Source organism: Chiloscyllium plagiosum, unplaced genomic scaffold (assembly GCF_037043375.1).
Source record: "Chiloscyllium plagiosum isolate Xiang-an unplaced genomic scaffold, Cpla_swu_hap1 HiC_scaffold_28, whole genome shotgun sequence".
NCBI lineage: Eukaryota > Metazoa > Chordata > Chondrichthyes > Orectolobiformes > Hemiscylliidae > Chiloscyllium > Chiloscyllium plagiosum.
Genome location: NW_028270166.1, coordinates 6,916,821 through 6,931,506, shown reverse-complemented (window position 1 = coordinate 6,931,506; position 14,686 = coordinate 6,916,821). Strand labels below are relative to the sequence as shown.

Sequence of the window (14,686 nt, the reverse complement as noted above, 5' to 3'; positions counted from 1 at the left end):
TGGGTGATCTTTCGGGAATCGCTGGAGTCAAAGAGGGTCCCCAGAGGACTGGAAAATGTGGAATGCAATAGCTTGCTAAAGGCAGGGAGACAGAAGGCAGGAACCTATAGGCCAGTTAACCTAACCTCAATCATTGGGAAGATTCCAGAGGCCATTATTCAGGAAGAGATTGCGGTGTACTTGGAAGAGCACGGTAAAATAGGGCTGAGTCAGCACAGCTTCGTCAAGAGGAAATCACACCTGACAAATCTGTTAGAATTCTTTGAACAGATAACAAGCAAGTTAGACAAAGGAGAGCCAGTGGTCCCGATCTATATGGATTCCCAGAAGGCCTTTGACAAGATGCCACGCAGGAGACTGCTAAATAAGATAAAAGCCCTTGGTGTTAGGGGCAAAGTACTGTCATGGATAGAGGATTACCTAACTGACAGAAGGCAGACAGTTAAGACAGAGGGATCTTATTCAAAATGACAGCTGGTGATGAGTGGAGTTCCACAGGGGTCAATGTTGGGACCACAACTATTTGCGTTTTACACTGACGATCTGGTAGAAGAAACTGACAGCATTGTCACTAACTTTGCAGATGAGGGGAGGGGTGGAGGGGACAGTTAGTGATGAGGAAGCAGGGAGGTTGCAGAAGGGCTTGGACAGGCTCGGGGAGTGGGGAAAGAAGTGGCAGATGGAGTAAATGTGAGAAAGCACGAGGGTATGTACTTTGGAAAAATAGAGAAGTAGATTATTTTTTAAATGGGGAAAGATTTCAGAAATCTGAAGCATAATGGGTCTGAGGGTTCTTAGTTCAGGATTCTCCTAAGGTTAACATGGAGGTTCAGTTAGCAGATAAGAAGGCAAATGCAATGTTAGCAAGCATTTTGAGAAAATTAGAATACAAGAGCAGGGATGTACTACTAGGCTGTATAAAGCTCTAGGTGAAAGTGAGGACGGCAGATGCTGGAGATCAGAGCTGAAAATGTATTGCTGGAAAAGTGCAGCAGGTCAGGCAGCATCCAAGGAGCAGGAGAATCAATGTTTCGGTCAGACTGCATTTGGATTATTCTGAGCAGTTTTGGGCCCTGTATCGAAGGAAGGATATACTGGTGTTGGAGGATGTCCAGGGGAGGTTCACACGAATGATCCTGAGGATGAAGAGTTTGTCATATGAGGAGTGATTGTTGTCTCTGGATCTGTACTCGATGGAGTTTAGAAGGATGAGAGAGGTTCTGATTAAAACTTACAGAATATTGAGAAACCTGCATAGCGTGGATGTGGACAAGATGTTTCCACTAGTGGGAGAGACTAGGACCTGAGAGCACAGCTTCAGAGTGAAGGGACAATCCTTTAGAACTGATTTGGAGGAATTTCTGCAGCTGGAGGATGGTGAATCTGTGGAACTCATTGTTGCAGAGAGCTGTGGAGGAAAAATCATTAAAGTGCATTTAAGACAGAGATAGATAGGTTCTTGATTAGTAAGGGGGTCAAGGGTTACACAGAGAAGGCAGGAGAAGGGGGTTGAGGAACATATCCGCCATGATTTAATGGACGAGCAGACCTGTGGGCCGAATGGCCTAATTCTGTTTCTATACCTGATGATATTCTGGAAGGGATTGGACAGTGCAGACACACAGAAGTTGCTTCCACCTAGTGGGGCAGACCAGATGTAAGTCAGTTTTAAATAAGAGAGTTACGAACAAATGCAATCAGGAATTCTGAATTCATCAGAGAGTGGTAATGTAGTTGAACTTGCTGCTGCAATGTGTAGTTGAGGCAAATAGAATAGAATAGGAGGGGAAGCTGGATAAATATATGAGAGTGAAACAAATGGAAAGTAATATTGATCAAGTGAGAGAAAGTAAAATGGGAGAGACTCGAAATATATGCACCAAAAACAGCACCTGGGCTGAGTGGCCTGTTTCTGTACTGTAAATATTATCAGCCCAGATTGTATCCAGATACCATGGTTGCTCAGAGACTACTGTTAAAGATCAGCCAGTTCCCACTCATGGAAATAATTTCAGTCATCATGTCTGGTGACCTAAACACGCCTGACCTTCCGCCTTGGGACCCTCCAACTACACGGCATTAACATCGACTTCACTAGTTTCCAAATCTCCCCTCCCCCCATCTCATCCCAGATCCGATCCTCCAACTCGGCACCAGCCTCTTGAGCTGTCCTACCTGTCCATCTTCCTTCCCTCCTATCCACTCCACCCTCATAGCATAATTACCCCCCACCTGCATCCACCTATCACCTTCCCACCAAGCCCCACCCCCACCCTCCTATTTATCTCTCAACTCCCTTCTCCCTCCACATTCCTGATGAAGACATTGATTTTCCTGCTCCTCGGATGCTGCCTGACCTGCTGTGCTTTTCCAGCAACACACATTTCGACTCTGACTCTCCAGCATCACTTTTTCCTTGACCTAAACAAATGCTCAAGGCTCATTTCAGGATCAGGCCAAATGTATTTAGCCCACAAAGCCATGCTGCAGTGAGGACCAGGTTACTAATACAGGAAATGATGTGGAAGGGCCAGTGTTGGACTGGGATGGACAAAGTTAAAAATCACACAACACCAGGTTATAGTCCAACAGGTTTATTTGGAAACACGAGCTTTCGGAGCGCTGCTCCTTCATCAGATAACTGTGGAGCAGGGTCATAAGACACAGAATTTATAGCAAAAGATTACAATGTCATGCAACTTAAGTGATACATTGAACAAACCTAGATTGCCGTTAAGTCTTTCATCTTTTAGAATGGGTTGTTCACTTAAAAGAAGTTCTGGGATTTACATATTAATGAAATGAAACCTGCAACCCGTTCTAAAAGATAAAAGACTTAACAGCAATCTAGGTTTGTTCAATGTTTTATTTCAGTTGCATGACACTGTAATCTTTTGCTATACATTCTGTGTCTTATGGTCCTGCTCCACAGCTACCTGATGAAGGAGCGGCGCTCCAAAAGCTAGTGCTTCCAAATAAACCTGTTGGACTATAACCTGGTGTTGTGTGAGTTTTGACTAAATAGGAAATGGTAATGTCACTGTAGAGGTCACTGTAAAACACTATCCAGTGTAATGATTCTAGGACCATGGGGAAAGATCCGAAAACTTCAAACTCTGACTTATCAACACCTGGATCTGGAAGGACATCCACAATGCTGTATGGGAGGATTCCAGAATTTTGACCCAGAGACAGTGAAGGAACAGCAATATATTGCCATGTCAGGATTGTGTGTGGCTTGACATGAAATATGCAGTTGGTGACATTCCTGTGTATCTGATGTCCATATCCTTCTCAATGGCACAAGCCGCAAGGTTGGAAGGTGTGGTTGAGAGAGACATGTTAAGCTACACCTTGTAGATGGTACACATTGCTGCCACTGCAGGCTGATCTTGACTTGATGAACAGAAGATTAATTTTGAATATAAATATTTATTCTCAAAGATCCATCCCACCCTGGCAATGTTTTTCTACAACCTCTACCATCGGGGAGAAGGTACAGAAGCCTGAACACACACACCAGCCAGTTTCAAAACAGTTTCTACCCTACTGTTGTTAGAATACTCAACAGACTGACAAACTCTTAACATTCACTGCACCTGTGTTTACCGCTATTTACCTATTATTTACTACCTATGCTACTTAACTCTGTGAATTGCCTGTATTGCTGACAAGACAAATTTTTCACTGTGCCTCGGTACACGTGACAATACATTCATTCAATTCAATTCAATTCAGTTCAATAAATGTTTATATACTCCTTGCTCCACAAACTGTGCACAGTATAACTAACACATATGCTGAAACAAAGGGTTTAGATTGATTGGTAAACTTTCCAACTCTCAATTCAAGTCTAAGGTTCCCTCACCTGTCATTCAATATTGGGGGAGGGGGGGATTAAATATCTTCGTGGTGCACTCTCAAACTGGCAACAATTCAAACTCAGTGTCTCCTACTCATTACATCTCAGTCTTTCCCATCTTTGCTCTCATTGACTGGCCCATTGCCAAGATGTATATCTTCTCTGCTCTGTGGTTCTGCTTCTGGCTATTACATAATGACTCTCCTCGCTAAGATCAGCTGTGGCCAAAGATTTCTTAGGCTCAAGGCCAGACACTTGCCTCCTGGAGTAAATCATCCTCAGATATCCTGATCATATTTCCCAATTTGTGAACAAGCCCCTTTGCTCTCTCCAGTCCATCTCTGAACTTTCTTTCTTGTTGAAATTCCACAAGTTTAAGATGCTCCATTCAATCTATCCCAAGCAATCGTTCTTCCTGGTATGAGTGGCTGGTGGGCTATTCAACAACAGAGGGTTGACCCCAAACCAATTCTTTCTTCACCCAACATATACACATGTGCATCTTTGAGTGTGGGCTGTGGGGTCTGTCACGAGTTAACTTTGACCAAGGCTTCCCTCTGTATCTGGACTAACAACAGAGTGAATGATATAGGGGATAGGCAGGAAAACTTAAGTTGAGGTACCAATCATTTCAACCATGACCTTGTTCAATGACAAGGTAAACTCAAGAGACTAAGTACACATGGTTACCTGTTCAAAATGTACAGAAGTGAGTGCTAATAGCCTTACCTCCAGCCAACCTGAGAGAGTCAATGATGGGATCTCTGCAACTGGAAAGCTCCTCATCACTATCTACAGTGACAATGACCTACTCAAGCACATACCCAAACTGATCATCAGGCCAATTCTTCAGCAGAGTACAGAGAGAAACAATGTTCTCTCTCACTTTCAAATCAATGTAAATGTATAAAGTATAGATGGTGGTCTATTCCCATTATCATAGGCATTTCAACATAAATCAGACAAGTCATATTGAACTTAAAACATGACTCTGTTTCTCTCTCCTCAGATGCTGTCTGGCCTGCTGAGTTTCACCCACAATTTCTGTTTCTAAATCTATCAGGCAAACTAACGTCCGTAAATTTCATGTAAAAGCTTTCAAAATGATTTATGGCAGATTAACTGGTTAAGTAAAGTTGATTTTTTTATATCTGTGGAGAGAGCTGATAACTTGCTTTACAATTATACCATTTAAACTGCACAAATATATCTAAGGTCTTTTTTCATTCTAAATGCCGCACCACGCTGTCCCCATCAAACTCTTCCAGTTCAAGTACAGCAGTGTTAGATACAGAGTAAAGCATCCTCTACTCTTTGAAATGGAAAGTAAAGCTGTCTCGACAGAATCCCCATCAAACACTCCCAGGACAGGGACAGCACCGGGTTAGGTACAGAGTAAAGCTTCCTTTATTTTTAATTTGAATGTAATGCTTCCTCTACATTGTCCCCATCAAACAACCCCAGGACAAGTACAGCACAGGGCTAAATACAAAGTATAGCTCCGTCTACTCTTTTAAACTATAAGTAAAGGTCTCGCTATTCTGTCGCCATCGAACACTCCCAGGATAAAGTCAAAGATCACTCAACACTAGGTTATAGTCCAACAGGTCTATTAGGAAGTACAAACTTTCAAAGCGCTGCTTCTTCAATCTATAACCTGGTTTTGTGTGATTTTTAACTTTGTCCACCCCAGTCCAACACCAGCACCTCCCAGGATAGGTATAGCACAGGCTTAGAGACAGTATAAAGCTTCCTCTACTGTACTTGAACATCACAGGATGAGGGACAACCTGATAGAAGGTTACAAAATTATGAGAGGCATGGATAAAATAGATAGTCAGAGTCTTTTACCCAGGATGGAAATGTCAACTATAGGGGACATAGGTTTCAGGTTAAAGGGGGAAAGATTAAAGGAGATGTGAGAGGCAAGTTTTTTATACTGTGGGGAGTAAATGGCTGGAATGCACTGCCAGAGGAGGTGGTAAAAGCAGATACAGTAGCAACGTTTAACAGGCATCTTGATAGATACATGAACAGGTGGAGAATAGAGCGATATGAACCACTTAGAGGGATGGGGTTTGTAGTTCAGACATGCTTTGTTTGTTGGTGCAGTCTCGGTGGACTGAAGATGATGTTCCTGCGCTGTATTGTTCTTTGTCTTTTATACTCTGTTCCCACCAAAGACTCCCAGTACGGCACTGTGTTAGATACAAAATAAAATCCCCCTCCACACAGTTATCTGTAAACACTCCCAGGTCTGAATAGAAAATGACAGATACTGTATATAATGCATTTCATAATCATATCACTCACCACTATTTTCAGTTCTCTTTCTCCTAATAATTAAACACATTATTCTAACACACACATTTTCTCCCTATATCTTCACTGTGCTCTAACTGAATTGCCCGGGTTTTAAACACAACAGAAACCTTTACCCTCACCTTCTTTCTGCTTGTCAGACGAAAGATTAAACTTACTACCATCTTAGGGAGACCAGATCAAAGCAGGGTTTTCTCCCACAATAGCCTGGATAATTTTCTCACAGTCAAAACAAAAATAGATTACCTTGTTTGTAACATATTGCAGTTTTTGGGATCTTGCAGTATATTTTTCACACTGTAACAGTAAATGCACAGCAAAACAGAACATCATTGGCTGTAAAGGTGCTTTTGGAACATCCTGAGGCTGCGAAAATGCTACATAAATACACAATTCTTAGATTTTGAAAACCCTACTTCGGCCCTGTCTGATCAATGCAATGTAATTAATCTTCTAACTCTCCAACTCTCCCATCCCAATCCATGAAGGTAGTCTCATCCCCATTGTCAATGGTAACATGGGTTAATAATAAAGGTGGTAGTGTCCCTATACCTCTGGGCCAGAAACTCCAGGTTCAAGTCCCACAGCTGATTTGTTGTGCATGGAAGGTGCATTTATAATGTGGTCAAACTGTATGATTGTCAACCTGTAAATCCTTCCAATAAGGAGAGGGCAATCAATAATGGCTTATGCCCGAAACGTTGATTCTTCTGCTTCTCGGATGCTGCCTGGCCTGTTGTGCTTTGCCAGCAACACACTCTTGACTCAGTCAGTAATGGCAGCAGAGTCACCTGGTCAGCCACCCTGCTTTTTGTCAGACATGTGGATCACTCAGCTGAAGCCAGTTGCACACGAGGACGGGCTAGACCGATCTAAGAAACATCTCTCACTCTGTCCCACATGGAAACAAATGGGGAGTTTGATACTGATCATTAATCATTTAGTCAAAGTAACATTATACACTACATACAAAGTGTGACACTACACTATACACAAACAGAAATGTGACATTATACTACACCCTAACCACAAACAATAAACCAAAAATATTCCTCTGGAAACATCTTTTATGACAGTGACTCAAAACGACTTCATTGACTCTATGTGAGGTGCTTCATGATGACATGAAGTCAGGAAAGATGTTAATTGCAAGATCTTTCTTTGTTTTGTTATCAAGCTCTTTCTATGCTGTCCCAACAAATACTGCCAGGACAAGAACAGCATGGGATTGGATGCAAAGTAAAGGTCTCTCTACATTGTCTCCATCAAACATCCCAGGATAACTAAAGCAGAGACCCAGATACAGAGTAAAGCTCCCTGTACACTGTCCTCAGCAAACAATCCAAAAACAGGGACAGCATCGGGTTAGATACACAGTAAAGCCTCCTCTACTCTTTTAAACTGAAAGTGAACGGAAAGCAATGTTTCTTCAACACTGTTCGCCATCAAACATCCCAAGACTGGTTATAGTGTTGTGTGATTTTTAACTTTGTACACCCCAGTCCAACACTGGCACCTTCAAATCATCCCAAGACACAGACAGCATCAGGTTAGATACAGAGTTAAGTTCCATATATTACTGTCCCCATCAAACACTCCCGGGACATGACAGCACAGGGTTAGATACAGTGTAAAGCTTTCGCTACACTATCCACATTCAAGCATTCCCTGGACAGGGATGGCACTGAGTTAGATTGAGTAAAAAGCTCCCTTTACACTGTCCTCCATCAAACATTCCCAGGAGAGGGTCAGCATGGGGTTAGCTACAGAGTAAACTACACTGTCCTATTGTACAGCTCAGTGCCACCCGCAGTAGAGAGCGCCCCCTATTGCATTATTGTGGTAGTTCTACTCGCCACATGGCCGCATCTGGTAGCCTCTCTGATGAAAACCGCGAGTTTCATTGCAGTTTTGTGCTAGTTTGGTTCCGTGTCACCGGGAACCGGTGCGAGAACTGACCGTGTCTCGTTTACCCCAAAATAAGGGCGTTCATAAAATGGTCTGAATAACGACAAATGTTGGAATTTTTTTTAAAAGATTTGCCAACTCGACAGCCGTGGGGGACAGCAGAGAGGTATAAAACGGTGAGTGCTCAGTTTCAGTATAGACGCGGCTATAGGTCAGACCAGCCCCCTACCCCACTTCGCCCTGTTAAAATCTGCATGTACATTCACCCGAGGCAGATACAGCAAAACACCTGGAAAACAGATACATTTATTGCCCAGCTTCGATGTGTCTAATCTGGTGATTCCAAAAACCCTTGATCAAATATAAATGTGCTTGGCTCCGTGGGAAATATTCCTTTTCCTACATTCTTCATATTGGAAGTATTTTCCTAATCCCGGGAGATTTACTCAATGGCGTTTTAATCCTATCGCCAAAAACATCGATGTTGCTTTATAAATTATATATCCCTATTTAAAGGTTAAAAAGGTTTTAAAACCATAATCAAATGCACAAACCGTTTATATATGAATGAAAAATGCGGCAGCATTAAACGGTGCAGGGAATGCAGGCTGTCCATGAATTTTATGCTGAAGTGAAATATTCTGATACGTTTTCAGGTCTCAAATTCCAAGACGCATTTTATTTTCACATTAAGACCAATGCACTGATTTTCTTTTGCATGATTGGATCAATGCAGTAACCGCCGATTCACAAACAACCAGGACAGAGGCTTGCAGTCGGAGCAACGCGTGGAACCGATTGCATTTCTGATCACCTGGGGCGAAAATAAGACGTTAAATTTCCCCCTTACCTCATTCATAAAAGCGAACTCCGGGTGCTCCTCATCAAAGATTACAAATGCGTGTGTTCTCATGAAAATGTGTTGAAATTTTGCAACACAAAATTACAAAGTGTCCCCAGGTTGGGACCAATATCCCCCCCCCTCCGGTTTGCTACTTTACATCATGTCCTTGCAGACTGCAATGCTTGCACCAGGGAGAAGCTGTCGGGGATACTGTATCTATGCCCCGTGTCCCGCTGCGCTGAATATTGGATCTCCAGGTTATTTGCAGGACGATCAGTGTCCTTGATCGCTGTGAAAGGGACAGACTCCAATCAGCTCTGCCCCAGTGCCGCCCCTATCTGGATTGGCACCTCAACTAGCTGCAGCCTCTGGTGATCTGCTTGTCAATCACAGTAATTCGGCTAGACTGCTCCTCCTCCCTAAGGCGAGAGGAGGGGGGGGGGAGGATTAGGAAAATGCGTCAATTGTACAGTGCAGACCTGCTTGCAATTTACCTGGCCGTCCAGTTATTTAACTGGGAGATGTGATTTGACACATCTCACCCCTAGCTGACCTTCTCTCCCCCCACCCCCAGCTAGGTGAAGCCTCCTGCTGAAGTTAACAGGGGAGTAAATATCATCCTTGGCAGAGTGCAGGAAGAAAAACTGTTTCCACCTCGCAGGAAGGTCAGTAACCAGGGGATACAGATTGGAAATGATTGGCAAAAGGACTAGAGGGGATAACAGACAGAGAGGAAACATGTAGCAGGTGATTATACACTGCCTGAAAGAATGGGGGAAGCAGATTCAATAACATACATTGGGTGAGGAAATTCAAAGGGGACCTAATTATTCTTGCAAAGAAAATAATTGCTAGCCTGTTGGGTGAGAATATATGAATTATGGGCTGGAGTAGATCACTCTCTCAAGCCTGCTCGATCATGGGGGGCCTGATTACATGCCTGCTCAGCTCCCTCCCCCCAATAACCTTTCACCCCTTCCTCTCCCCCCCCCTATCAGATTATATCCACTCCTGCTTTCAACATATGCAAAGACTCCGTTTCCACTGCCTTTGAGAAAGACCATTCCACACTTATGAAGAAGAGTGCACATCACTGTCATAAATATGTGACCCCTTATTTTTAGATATTGGCCCTTTGTCTGAGATTCTCCCACAAGAGAAAACATCCTCTGCACATAGAGTCATGGAGATGTACAGCATGTTAACAGACCCTTTGGTCAAACTCATCCATGCCAACCAGATATCCTCTAGCCCCATTTGCCAGCATTTGGCTGATATCCATCCAAACCCTTCCTATTCATATACCCATCCAGATGCCTTTTAAATGCTGTAATTTTACCAGCCGCCACCACTTCCTCTGGCAGCTCTTCCATACACGCACCACCCTCTGCATGAAAGAGTTGCCCCTCAGGTCCCTTTTAAATCTTCCTCCTCTCCCTTAAAGCTATGCCCTCTAGTTCAGGACTCCTCTACCCCAGCCGAAAGATCTTGTCTATTTACCCTGTCTATGCCCCTCATAGTTTGATAAATCCCTCAGCCTTTGACACTCCAGGGAAAACAGCCCCAGCCTATTCAGTCTCTCCCTGAACCTCATACCCTCCAACCCTGGCATCATTCTTCCAAACCTTTTCAGAAGCCTTTAAAGTTTCACAACATTCTTGCTATAGGATGAAAACAGGCTAGCAATTATTTTCCTTTCCAAGAATAATTTGGTCCCCTTCGAATTTCCTCTCCCAATGTATGTTATTGAATCTGCTTCCCCCATTCTTACAGGTGGGTAATAATCTCCTGCTACATGTTTCCTCTCTCTCTCTCTCTCTGTTATCCCCTCTAGTCCTTTTGCCAACCATTTCCCATCTCTATCCCCTGGTTAGTGACCTTTGTGCGAGGTGGACACAGTTTTTTTTTCCTTTACTTTGCCAAAGATGATATTGACTTGCCTGCTAACATCAGCAGGAGGCTTGTGCCTTCACCTAGCTGTCAAGACATTTCACAATTCTGTATGTTTCCACCAAGTTGCTTTTTACTCTTCTCAATTCGAGCAGATGCAAGCCTAGCTTTTCTCATAGGACAGGAGAAAGTGAGACCTGCAGATGCTGGAGATCAGAGCTGAAAATGTGTTGCTGGAAAAGCGCAGCAGGTCAGGCAGCATCCAAGGAGCAGGAGAATCGACGTTTCGGGCATAAGCCCTTCTTCAGGAATCTCATAGGACAACCTGCCCATTCTAGGTGTTAACCTGATAAACCTTCTCTGAACTACTGATTGCATATTTACATTGTTCCTTAACTAAGGAGATCAATGCTGTATATGTTCTCACCAACACTAACCATAAATGAAGCATTTCATCCCTAGTTTTTAATTCAATGCCCCTTACAATAATGATTACTTTCTATTAGCTTTCCTAATTACTTGCTGTACCTGCACACTAATATTTTGCAATTCATACACTAGAACACCCAGATCCTTCTGCATCTCAGTGCTATGCAATCTCTTTCCATTTGGATAATACCCTTTTATTTATTATTCCTACCAAAGTGGACAATTTCACCTTTTCCTACATTATACAGCATTTGCCAGATTTTTGCCCACTCAATTTATCTATAAGCCCTTGCAGTTTTCTTATGTCCCTACACAAGTTACTTTCCTGTCTACCTTTGTGTCATCAGCAAACTTAGTAATGACGCCTCTGTTCTTTCATCCAGGTAAATTGTAAAAAGGTTCCGACCCTAGCACTGACCGCTGTGACATTACATCTTGCCAAACAGAAAAAAAAATTATTGCCATTCAAAGAACAAAAAGAACAAAGAAAATTTACAGCCCAGGAACAGGCCCTTTGGCCCTCCAAGCCTGAGCCGATCCAAATCTCCTGTCGAAACCTGTCACCCAATTCCTAAGCATCTGTATCCCTCTGCTCCCCACCTACTCATCTATCTGTCCAGACGCATCTTAAATGAATCTACCGTGCCTGCCTCTACCACTTCTGGTGGCAACGTGTTCCACACACCCACCACCCTCAGTGTTTGCTATTAGGCAGCTGATTTTCTATGAGTTTTTCTTTATTTTCTGTAATAATCTTTCATAGATTCCCTACAGTATGGAAACAGGCCATTTGGCCCAACAAGTCCACACCGACCCTCCGAAGAGTATCCCACCCAGATCAATTCCCCTACCTTATTACTCTACATTTACCCCTGATGAATGCACCTAAGTTACACATCCCTGAACCTTATGGGAAATTTAGCATGGCCAATTCACCCAATCTGTACATCTTTGGAATGTGGGTGAAACTGGAGCACTCAAAGGAAACCCATTCAGACACGGGGAGAATGTGCAAACTCCATACAGACAGTTGCCTAAGGCTAGAATCGAACCTGGATCCCTGGCGCTGTGAGGCAGCAGTGCTAACCACTGAGCCACCATGATCTGGAAATCTATGTAGGGTACAAGCACTGGTTCCCTTTTACCAGAGCACATCTTACTTCTTCAAAGAACCTCAACACACTTGTTAAATATAATTACCCTTTCATGTTAACCCTTGCCACTTCAAAGTAAGAAGTCACATGATACCAGGTTCTCGATCAACAGGTTTATTTGAAATCACAAGCTTTTGGAGCACTGCTGCTTCATCAGGTGACATCGTAAGCTTGTGATTTCAAATAAACCTGACTTTGTCCACCCCCAGTCCAAGACTGGCACCTCCACATCATTGCCACTTCAACAGCTCACCCTGTTTCCTGGACAACCTCTCTGTCCCAGGCTTGCTGCAGTGCTCCAGCGAAGCTCAGCACAAGCTGGAAGAACAACACCTCACTTTCCGCTTGGGGACTCGACAATCATCTGGACACAATATCGAGTTCAACAGTTTTAGAGTTTGAGGTACCTTCTCCCATGTCCTTACCCCAACGCCCACACAACAGGCCTTGTTATCACAGGGTCTGCTATTACACACAAACAATTGTTAGACACCAATAGTTCCCATTACAGTAGTAGCTATTCATTCTCGTCGACTGACCATTATCGAGTCCTTTGTCTGTCCAACTGCTCTGCTCTCTTTTTGGGCTCTATCTCCACCTAACATTTCCTCTTTGCATCCTACCCCCACCCTATCTTGTGCATAAAAAACAAATTTTCCCAGCTACCATCAGTTCTGAGGGAGGGCCACTGGACCTGAAAAGTTAACTCTGATTTCTCTCCACAGATGCTGCCAGACCTGCTGAGATTTTCCAGCAATTTCTGGTTTAGTTTCTGATTTCCAGCATCCGCAGTTCTTTTAGTTTTTACCATGTTAATCCTGCCTGATTACCTTTAATAAAATCTTCAAACACTTTCCCTATGATAGTTGTTAAACTAATCGGCTTGTCATTTCCCGCTTCCCCTCCCACTGTTTTTGACTACAGGAATTACAATTACTTTTTTCCAATCTAGTGGGAACTTCTCCTAATCCAGTGGGTTTTGGAAAGACAGGGAAGTGGGATTAATCAGTTCGTACTTTCAAAGAACTGGCACACATACTTTGGGCAAAATAGCCTCATTCTGCATTGCATCATTGTGTGGTTCCTTGCTGCCATTCACCTGGGAGAAAGTGAGCACTGTAGATGCTGGAGATAAGAGTCGAAAAGTGTGGTGCTGGAAAAGCACAGCAGGAAAAGCAGCATCTGACGAGCAGGAGTGTCGATGTTTCGGGCATAAGCCCTTCATCAGGAAGCCCTTCATCATCATCCCTGATGAAGGGCTACACCCAAAATGTCGAACTGATTAATCCTACTTCCCTGTCTTCTCCAAAACAGGAGAAGTCCCTACTAGATTGGAAAATAGTAATTGTAATTCCTGTAGTCAAAAACAGTGGGAGGGGAAGCAGGAAATGACAAGCCGATTAGTTTAACAACTGTCATAGGGAAAGTGTTTGAAGATATTATTAAAGTTAATCAGGCAGGATTAACATGGTAAAAACTGAAAGAACTCCAGCATCTGCAGTCCTCACTTTCTTCATTTTCAACTCTGCCATTCACCTGGTCAGCTTCTAAAACCTTGTGTTAGTGGCTGCACTTCAGCTTTGTATCCAGACATTGAATGTCAATGGGGCATCACACTTTGAGTACTTTGTCCTGTTTCCCTCTCCTGACTTTACAAAGAACATGCCTTCCCCAGAGAGAGCATAATGATGTCTCAACCGGACTGATCCCTGGGATGAGGAGATATTAAGTTAACCAGGGCCTATGTTCCCTGGAGTTTGGAAGGATGAGAGGTGATCTGACTGAAACAAATAAAATTCATAAGGGGCTTAACAGAATAGATGTTGAGGAAATATTTTCCCTGGATGGGGAACATAGGACATGGATTTGCAATCTCAGGTTAAGAGGTTAGCCCTTTAGGATTTTGATAAAGAGGAATTCCTTCCTTCGTAGGATTGTAAATCTTTGTTGGTGTTCAGTCATCAATTATGTTCAAACCAGAATTTAATGGGGGGTTTGGGGATTAAGGGATATGGGGCTAGGGTGGGAAGGTGGGAGGTAGAAGAACAATCATGATCTTGATGAATAGCAGAGTCGGTCAAAATGCCAAATGCCTGGTTTTATATATTATGTTCTGTTCAAACATGGCTGACACTGACCACCTGCTCCAACAAACCATTAGAAATGTACTTGGATGGGTGTCAGAACACTATGGGGCTAGTGTGGGAAAGAGGGACGAGTGTAGGTAGTCGTACAATTTAGGCATTACAGACCGATGTGCCTCTTCTATACTGTATG

General features: G+C 43.2%; 1 protein-coding gene across 1 annotated transcript in view; it reads right to left on the bottom strand.

Annotated features, from left to right (window-relative positions):
* Positions 1–9,246, bottom strand: part of LOC122565114 (protein ABHD8) — a 28,273-nt gene extending 19,027 nt beyond the window's left edge. The window contains exon 1 of the mRNA XM_043720746.2: positions 8,943–9,246. Coding sequence (XP_043576681.2) covers positions 8,943–8,947 — 5 coding nt within the window. The 5' untranslated portion in view covers positions 8,948–9,246. The remainder of the gene's footprint in view (positions 1–8,942) is intronic.
* Positions 9,247–14,686: the final 5,440 nt, after the last annotated feature.